General features: G+C 39.7%; 1 protein-coding gene across 3 annotated transcripts in view; it reads left to right on the top strand.

Moving 5' to 3' along the window:
* Positions 1-9,736, top strand: part of CREBBP (CREB binding protein) — a 154,184-nt gene that overhangs the window by 115,229 nt on the left and 29,219 nt on the right. For all 3 annotated transcript variants that reach the window (XM_003790832.3, XM_023513741.1, XM_023513742.1), the window contains exons 17-19: positions 3,338-3,456; positions 5,435-5,674; positions 6,067-6,155. In XM_003790832.3, coding sequence (XP_003790880.1) covers positions 3,338-3,456; positions 5,435-5,674; positions 6,067-6,155 — 448 coding nt within the window. The remainder of the gene's footprint in view (positions 1-3,337; positions 3,457-5,434; positions 5,675-6,066; positions 6,156-9,736) is intronic.

Raw genomic sequence — 9,736 nt, 5'->3', positions numbered from 1 at the left:
ATTTTTTGGTTGCAGCCATCGTTGTTTGGTGGGCCCTGGCTGGGGATTCGAACCCTCCACCTTAGGTGTATGTGGCTGGCGCCTTAGCCGCTTGAGCCACAGGCGCCAAGCCCATAATGAGAGGTTTAAGACAAAAGTTTGAACATGCTTTTCTTAGCATAGGTTTTAACCATTGTTTAGTGAATGAATGAATGAATGGTGAATCAAAGTAAAACCCATTTAAAGCCTTACCATTTTTGATCACACCAGAAAAAAGACAGGGTTTAGAGTGGGAGTTGACAGACTTTCTGTAAGGGGCCACATAATCCTTGTTTTAGACTTTATGTCTCCTAAGGTCTCTGTCATAATCATTCAACTCTGCCATTGTGCAAAAGTAGCCATGTATCATCTGTAAACAAATTAGCATGGCCGTGTGCCAATAAAGCTTTATTTTTGGAGACTAAAATTTGCATTTGTGTAATTTTCACATCATGAAATATTATTCTTTTTTTTTCCCTCAATCATTAAAACATGTAAAATCCATTTTTTGGCTCTAGAGCTATACAAAAGCAAGCAGCTAACCAGATTTGGCCTTTGGTCATAATTTGCCAGCCCCTCATCTTGAGGAATGAAAAGCTGTTCATTAAAAAATTGTTTTCTTATAAAAAGATAGTCAAAGAATATCAAATGCTACTTTATATCTTTGTAAAACAGAATAGAAGAAAAAGAGTTAGCCAGAAGCAAGACTAGACATGTGTTTCCAATGCTACTAGAGGACACGTCCACTTAGTAGGCCTGGCTGTTGCACTTGCATGTGCTGAGAGTTTGTGCTTGAGGAGTGCTGCATTTGTATTTTTAATTGCTCACCCAAATCTCAAGTATCAATCTGAGGTCTCAAGCAGTCAGGTGTCCCAGAGAGCAGGCAGGGTTTCCTGGAGGTTGGTCACGAGAGCCAATCAGTCCTTGGCTCAGATAGAAATAAACTATGGGGAAACTTCTTGGCACTACTGTTTTCATCTTTAAAGTAAGGGTTTTATGTTGAATTTCCCCTTTAACCTTTACTTTTACCTGATGGGAATCAGATGGTGCTTTCTAGAAATCAGCAAGTTAGATTGCCCCACCCCTAGACAAAAATGATGATGGCCCATATACCCAATGATGCCACTTCCCAACTAAAACTTTAAGTGTTTATCACATTTTGATGTAATTTTTAAGTTATAATTTACTACATTATCTGTTGTAGAAAGTCTTAAAGATAAAACACAGGCAGCACCTGTAGCTCAGTGAGTCAGGGCGCTCGCCAAATACACAGAAGCTGGTGGGTTTGAACCTGGCCCAGGCCAGCTAAACAATGACAACTACAACCAAAAAAATAGCCAGGTGGTGTTGTGGGTGACTGTAGTCCCAGCTACTTGGGAGGCTGAGACAAGAGAATCACTTAAGTCCAGGATTTTGAGGTTGCTATGAGCTGTGACACCATGGCACTCTACCGAGGGTGACATAGTAAGAGTCTGTTTCAAAAAAAAAAAAAAAAGACAACACAAAGAAGAAATTTCACATCACTTCTAACCTAAGTCATCAGAATTCCTTAGATGTTTTTGCCTCTATTCTTTTTTTTTGTGCTAAAGAATAAGAAAGGTGCTGGCTGCTGACTCACCTACCTTCACAGTGGAGAGTTTAACAGGCTTATGTCCCACTTCATCCAAACTTATTGGGGTTTTGTATGAAAGTACCATCTTGAATGCAGTTGGCAGCCAGTTTATTTTTACATTGGTGACAGCAGAAAGCGTAGTAGGAAATAGGGTGGCTAAGGGGTTGGTGAAATTGACACTGTTCACTGTGGGAGGGAACATTATAGAACTTTTTAGAAAACTCTTATTTTTTAGCCCTCAACCTTTTTTTTTTTTTTTCCTTTTATAGAGATAGTCTCACCATATCGCCCTCAGTAGAGTGCTGTGGTGTCACAGCTCACAGCAACCTCCAGCTCTTGGGCTTAGGCGATTCTCTGGCCTCAGCTTCCTGACCACAGGCGCCCACTACAACGCCCAGCTATTTTTTTGTTGCAGTTTGGCTGGGGCTGGGTTTGAACCTGCCACCCTTGGTATATGGGGCCAGCACCTCACTCACTGAGCCACAGGCACTGCCCTTAGCCCTTAGCCCTCAACCTTTTTAATCTCAACACACTTGAACCTATAGTTAAATTTCTGCGACACACTTAAATTATGTTGATAACAAAAGTTAAGAAAAGAATATACTTTGCTTTGAATTTCTTTTAAAAATAATTATTTCTTTTTTTTATAAGACAGAATCTTATTCTGTCACCCTAGGTAGAGTGCCATGGTGTCATAGCTCACACAAACCTGAAACTTTTTTGAGCTTGAGCAGTCCCCCTATCTCAGCTTCCTGAATAGCTGGGACCACAAGCACCCATCACAATGCCTAGCTGTTTTTTTCTAATTTTAGTTAAAGAAATGGGGTCTTGCTCTTGCTCAAGTCTAGTCTGGAACACCTGAGCTCAAGCATTCCACTCGCCTCGGCCTTCTGGAGTGCTAGGATTACAGGCATGAGCCACCACACCTGGCCTAATTTAATGATCTTTAAAATTTTTTCAGGGTGCACCTAAGAACCTCTCATGGCATACCATGAGAGGCTGGGGCTATACCAGTTGAAAATCACTGCTCTGTACATTTGTTTATGAGATAGTAATTCAAAATCATTTGGCTCAAGTAGCCTGAATTTGATTCCTCCAAGGACAGAAAAGTTTCATCAGAGAATCTTTTAAAGCAGTGGTCTCCTCATGTCATGACCCTTTAATACAGTTCCTCATGTTGTGGTGACCCCCAACCATAAAATTATATTCATTGCTACTTCATAACTGTAATTTTGCTACTGTTATGAATTGTAATGTAAATTATCTGGTATGCAGGATGTATTTTCATTGTTACAAAGGGGTTGCGACCCACAGGTTGAGAACCACTGTTTTAAAGTCTCTTCCACTGAAATGGCTTTATTTACCACCCAATTTAATCAGTGACACAGATTTGGAAGTTAAGTTTATTTTCTATTTAAGCAAATTTTTAATATTAGAAACCTTTCATTGAAGAAGCAGACTTCTTGGTGTTGTGTTTTGCCTTAGGACCTGAATACAATTTTTAAAATGATAATGTCACTGGGTTTTCAGAATCACTGCATTGTGGCTTAGTCCAGGGACTCCAATGATGAAGGACAAGAGCCCCTCGAGTGCCTTGGAGGTGTGTGGCTAAAGCTAGCAGCCACTGAGCTTTCATTGTAAATGTGATGTAGGAGGGACCTTAGCACCTTTTACAAAGTGTCTTTTCCTAATATTTTCTGACTGCAGTCTTTAAACCAGAGGAGTTACGCCAGGCCCTCATGCCAACCTTGGAAGCACTGTATCGACAGGATCCAGAGTCCTTGCCTTTCCGGCAGCCAGTAGATCCCCAGCTCCTAGGAATTCCGGTAAGTTAATAATAGTAAAAATATATTAAAACTTTGCCATGTAACTCTTGAGTATCCATTGTTTTATCTCTTAAAATTAGATAAAAATAACCCTCTTGCTTTGAAGATTTTTATCCTAATGTAAATACTGTTGTCTGTCAGTGGTTATCCATGGATGTGGAAATGTTTAATGTTTATTATTTTCAATTCACCATCCATGGAGCCCTGCATCCAAGGAGGGGCACACTAAGGTGAGGGAACATGCACTAGGTCCCCAGCTATTCACTCTAGCCTGGGTCCCTGAGACCTCATTTTATATTTGGGGCTTTGGATAAGCCTTTGTGTAAAAGGAATGGCTTAAAGAATTGGTGAGCATTGATTATACCTTGGCTTCTCTGATATCCCTGGGTAGTCTTGCAAAGGCCATGAGGACCCAACAGATTCTGGTCAGTAGAAATTACTAGTATTGTATTTATATTAATCTCAGAATTTCATTTTGCTTGTTTAAGATCAAGAGTGAATCTCTAACCAGATGGGGTGGCTCACACCTATAATCCTAGGAAGTTGTGAGGCTGAGGTTGGAGGATTGCTTGGGGCCAGGAGTTTGAGAGCAGCCTCAGCAATAGTGAGACCCTATCTCTACAAAAAATAAAGGGAATTAGCTGGGCATGGTGGTGCACACCTGTAGTTTCACGTACTCAGGAAGTTGAGGCAGGAGTATTGTTAAAGCCCAAGAGTTTGAGGGTGCAGTGAACTAAAGTACATTGCACCCTGTGTGTGTAGTTGGGGGGAGCTCTAGAAATACATACAGTATGATAAATTTGTTCAATGTATTAATTCAGTGAATTACAATCTTTATTTTTAAAATATTTTATTAAAAGGATCTTTTAACACTATTCTTTCTTTTTCTTCTAAAGTAATTTGATTGTAATAAAAAATACTGGACCAGGTATGTTGCCTCACACCTATAATCTTGGCACCCCAGCACCGTGGGAGGCTAAGGCAGGAATATCATTTGAAGTTAGGAGTTCGAGACTAGCCTGAGCAACATAATGAGACTCTGTCTCTACAGAATAAAAAAAGAAAAAAGTAGCCAGGCATGGTGATGGCACATATACTGTCAGCTACATGGCTGAGGCAGAAAGATAACGGGAGCCTGGGAGTTTGAGGCTGCAGTGAGCTATGATCTTGCCACTGTACTCTAGCCGGGGTGGCAGAATAAGACCCTGGCTCTGTAAAAAAAGAAAAGAGAAAATATTAATTATAGTTTTAATGTGTGAAAATATTAATTATAGGTTTTTTTTTGACACAGAGTCTTACTACGTTGCCCTGGGTAGAGTGCCATGGTGTCACAGCTCACAGCAACCTCAAACTCTTGGGCTTAAGCAGTTCTCTTGCCTCAGCCTCCTAAGTAGCTGGGACTACAGACGCCCACCACAACGCCCAGCTATTGTTTTGTTGCAGTTGTCATTGTTGTTCACTAGGCCCAGGCTAGAACCTACCAGCCCTATTGTATGTGGCCAGCACCCTACCCACTGAGCTATGGGTACCACCTCTTTTTTTTTTTTTTGAGACAGAGTCTCATTTTGTTGCCCTTGGCAGAGTGCTGTGATATCATAGCTCACAACCACCTCAAACTCTTGGGCTTAAGGGATCCTCTTTGCTTCAGCCTCCTGAATAGCTGGGACTATAGGCACCTGCCACAACACCCAGCTATTTTTCCTATTTTTATAGCGATAGAGTCTTGCTCTGTTCTCAGGCTGGTCTTGAACTCCTGAGCTCAGGCAATTCACATGCCTCTCTTCACAAAGTGCTGGGATTACAAGTGTGAGTGAAGCGCCTGGCCTCAGTAATTGTTTCTTTTCAATTTCTTTTTCTTATTATTGGGAATGGACAATGTTCTGGTACATTCTGTTTCTATTTTAATAGAAAGCTGACAGATGAGGCTGGCATTTAGAATTTGGGGGATCCCCTAGACTGAGACCATTTTGTTTTTAAGGATTATTTTGACATTGTGAAGAATCCTATGGACCTTTCTACCATCAAGCGGAAGCTGGATACAGGGCAATACCAAGAACCCTGGCAATATGTGGATGATGTCTGGCTTATGTTCAACAATGCCTGGCTTTATAATCGTAAGACGTCCCGGGTCTATAAGTTTTGCAGTAAACTTGCAGAGGTCTTTGAGCAAGAAATTGACCCTGTCATGCAGTCCCTTGGATATTGTTGTGGACGCAAGGTACAGTTTTAAGCTTTTTTGGAAAATAAATTTTCTTGGTTAATATAACCAAAAAGGGTGTTATACTAACATGAGAAACTCAACATTCTAACCACACTGGGATGTATGCACGTCTACTGTGGTCTCTTGTAACACAGTCACATACCTGAAACAGTACAATGGCTGAAGCATTTCTGGCTCCCTTGTACCCATTTCGTCTGTCTGCAATGTATGTCTCCTAAACAATGCTACACTGATTTCACCACATTTTATCCAGAAATATCTTTAAGTAGCTATTAAAATTGTACTAACAGAAGTAATTAGTTGAATCTAACTCTGTGGTAGGCTGTAACATTACAGGATAGTAAATGGAATATAGTTTATATAAAAGGATTTCTTCTTTGTTTTTGCAGTATGAGTTTTCACCACAGACTTTGTGCTGCTACGGGAAGCAGCTATGTACAATTCCTCGAGATGCTGCCTACTACAGCTATCAGAATAGGTAAGCACTAAGCAGTTTCCTGCATTGTGGGGCAGAACCTTGAGGTTTTAGAGGAAGGTGTGCTCATTTGATGATAGTCCAGGCACATTATTTTTTTCCTGATGTTTCAATAAAAAGTGCTGCTTCATCACTCAGACCTGAGGTTCCTAATTATGAAACGTATGTTTATGGTATAAAAATTTAGTCTGAAAACCACTTTCTACACTACTTGGTTTAGGTACATTAATTCTTAAGGCACAGTCTTTCTTAAATGTAACCTGTAAGCAAGAGTCTGAAGTTGAGAGTAACTCTAATAAAGGTTGACTTGCCTCCCCCTTCTTTTTCTTAATATAAATAGTTTATTTGGGCCAGGCTTATGGATTACAGCCTGGAAGCTTAGATTCAAGTTGCCTTAAATGTACCCCCCACACACACCCTTTTCAAGATATTCATAGAGTACAAACTTGTATTTTCCTCTTCTGCCTTCATATATTTACCTAGGTTAATCTGGCCTGATCAGTTTGATGGAAAGATGGAAAGACTTGAATAAGTGCTACTTCCTTTAAAAAGGGCGGGGAAGTCTGTGATTTTCATTACAGGACAGTAAATGGAATATAGTTTATATAAAAGTATTTCTAGTAAATATAATTATTTAGTAGAAATAAAAGTATTTCTAAAAATATAATTATTTTTATATTTTAAATTAGTTGCACAATACAAAATTAAATCCAATGTTTTTATTGAGTTCAAGACTAACCCCCCTATTACCATATAGCTATTTCCAGGTTTTATGAGTGGTGGATCTGGTTAAGAAATATTCACTATTCTTTGGAAATATGAAGATAGCTGAACAATAGACCTCCTGTCTTAAATAGAGGGAGAATGAAGATATTTTTTGTTGTTGATTCCCCGCACAAATTCAACTTCCATAGTTTTGGGTTGTTTTGAAATTCAAACTTATTGACTGTGCGTCATGGCTTACCACTGTAATCCTAGCGTTCTGAGAGGTCAAGGTGGGTGGATTGCCCAAGCTCACGGATTTGACACCAGCCTGAGCCAGAGTGAGACCTCCTCTCTAAAAATAGTTGGGCGTTTTGACGGGTACCTGTAGTCCCAGCTACTTGGGAGGCTGAGGCAAGAGAATCTCTTGAGCCCATGAATTTGAGGTTGCCATGAGCTATGATGCCATGGCACTTCTCAAAAAACAAAAAAAGAAAGAAATTTAAGCTTACTATAATAAGTAACTCCAGTTTTTAAGTGGCCACATGCTGCTATAGTATGAGGGTATCATACCTTGAAGAACAAGTTGCGACTCTTGGTCAAACTCAGTAATGTTGCCTCCATTTTATGAATCAGCAGTCAGACTCTATGTGACCAAGATGAAATTCTGCATCTAGTCTTTGTCTTTCGTTTTAAGTATTAAATATCAACTTTAGGGCTTGCTGTTTGGATTATTTTGCTCTTATTGAGTCATAGTAATTACATACACTCTGATAGTTCAAGGAAGATAGAGAACTTTATTTGTTCATTGGCACATGCACAGACCTGAAAATTTTAGAATTTTGTAATGGTTTTTCTTCGATTGTTTCTTAATTCAATTTTTTAAAGGACTAATAATCAAAATCCCACTTTTTAAAAAAGAACTGTTGACATAAAAATGTCTAAAGAAAAGGTTTCTAAGCTTCTCTTGGCCCATTTTGTCCTAAATACTGTTCAGTGTAGTGAAATGCAGAGGATTCCACCCCCACCTACACCCCCTCAAGAGCCTCTCTACTGGAATTGCAGCCTATATGGCTGCCCTGCTGAAAAAAGTTTAACATTTGGAGTCTAATTTCTGTCTGAACCTCTCTTTCTTTTTTTTTTTTTTTTCCAGACAGCGTCTCACTTTATTGTCCTTGGTAGAGTGCTGGTAGCATCACAGCTCACAGCAACCTCCAACTCTCTTAGGTGATTCTCCTGCCTCAGCCTGCCAAGTAGCTGGGACTACAGGCACCCACCACAACGCCTGGCTATTTTTTTGTTGCAGTTTGGCCGTGGCCGGCTTCAAACCCACCACCCACGATATATGGGGCCGGCGCCCTACTCACTAAGCCACAGGCGCCACCCAAGAACCTCTCCTTTTTTTAATGGAAGCATTTTAGGCCGGGCACAGTGGCTCACACTTGTAATGCTAGCACTCTAAGAGCCCAAGGTAGGTAGATTGCTTGAGCTCAGAAGTTCGAGACCAGATTGAGCAAGAGTGAGACCAGTCCCTACTAAAAAGAGAAAAAAAATTATCTGGGTATTGTGGTGGGCACCTGTAGTGCCAGCTTCTCAGGAGGCTGAGGCAAGAGGATTGTTTAGGCCAAGGAATTTGAGGTTGCTATGAGATACGAAGGCCATGGCATTCTAGCCCTGGGACAACAGAGTGATATATTCTGTCTTTAAAAAAAACCCAAAAACCCGTTAGTAGAAGCATTTTAAGACAAAGTTTAAAATGATAGCATAGCCCCTTCACAGTGGCATCCCTCCCCCAGTAACTTGGTATTGTCCTAGAGTTCTGGTCCCTGTGTTTAGTTTTAGCTTTGTGATGCTCAGCACATCCTATAATGCATTAAGCTTAACCTTATGGATTATACAGGTACAGTAATATCTTCTCTGAGAGCCTCATGTTGTCAGAGACACCACTGAAATAATGAATAGGAATGCACTTTGAAAATTGTATGTGCTGCAATAACTGAGAAAATGACATGAAGGCTGTGTTGACCAGTTGATGGAAGTATTTCAGATTGCATGTGAAAACCGCACACTGTACCCAGAAGTGCATTAATGTACATAGTTACCGTTCAATAAAAAAAAAAAAAAGAAAAGAAAATTGTATGTGCTAAGCGAAAAGTTACTATGATATTTTAGAGAACAGATTAATATTAACTATACACTAGATAAATCCCACCCCACGCTAGGTTGCCCATTATGGTTTTGGTCTAGACTGAGGAATTGGTTCTTTGCCACTCTCTGAAGTTTTGGGGGCCCTTTCATGGTTTGTTTCTCTGTTCCTGGGCCCTGCTTAACCCTGCTTTTGCTGATTTGCACAGATTTTGGCCATACAGGTTGAGAGGAATTAAAGTTAAATAGAATGGATAACATCAGGGGGTTGTTGATGGAGTGCAAACACAGGACCATTTTGAAAGTTCACAATTGTCCAGTTTTATTTCTGTGTAGAACTTCATTTTTACTAAACAAAAATAATATATTTTTTCTAAAGTAGAAATGAAAATAAAGGAGTTCTGTTTTATTCATGATAAATTTTAAAAGCATAAGCATGCCTTTCAGCTCATCTCACACAAGGTGTGCTCACTGGAATAGTGTACTTGAGTAGATAAATGTGTTGTAATTCTGAGAAAGCAGTGGCTTAATTCTACAATGAACATTTTAACTGCTTACATTTTTATTTTCAAGTTTGACTATTTGTGAACACTGTGGTGTTCTTACGAATAACTGTTTTGACACTTACAATCCTAAACTTTTTGGGCAACTTAGAACAACAGAAAATCTTAACAGGCCGTTTAAACAAGTGAAAGTATAATATATAAAGTAGTCTATAATTACACTTTCACTTGTTT

This window comes from Otolemur garnettii, unplaced genomic scaffold (genome assembly GCF_000181295.1).
Source record: "Otolemur garnettii isolate 467f Iridium unplaced genomic scaffold, OtoGar3 scaffold00044, whole genome shotgun sequence".
Classification (NCBI taxonomy): Eukaryota; Metazoa; Chordata; class Mammalia; order Primates; family Galagidae; genus Otolemur; species Otolemur garnettii.
The sequence above is the reverse complement of the archived record's forward strand: the minus strand, read 5'-3'. Positions and strand labels throughout refer to the sequence as shown.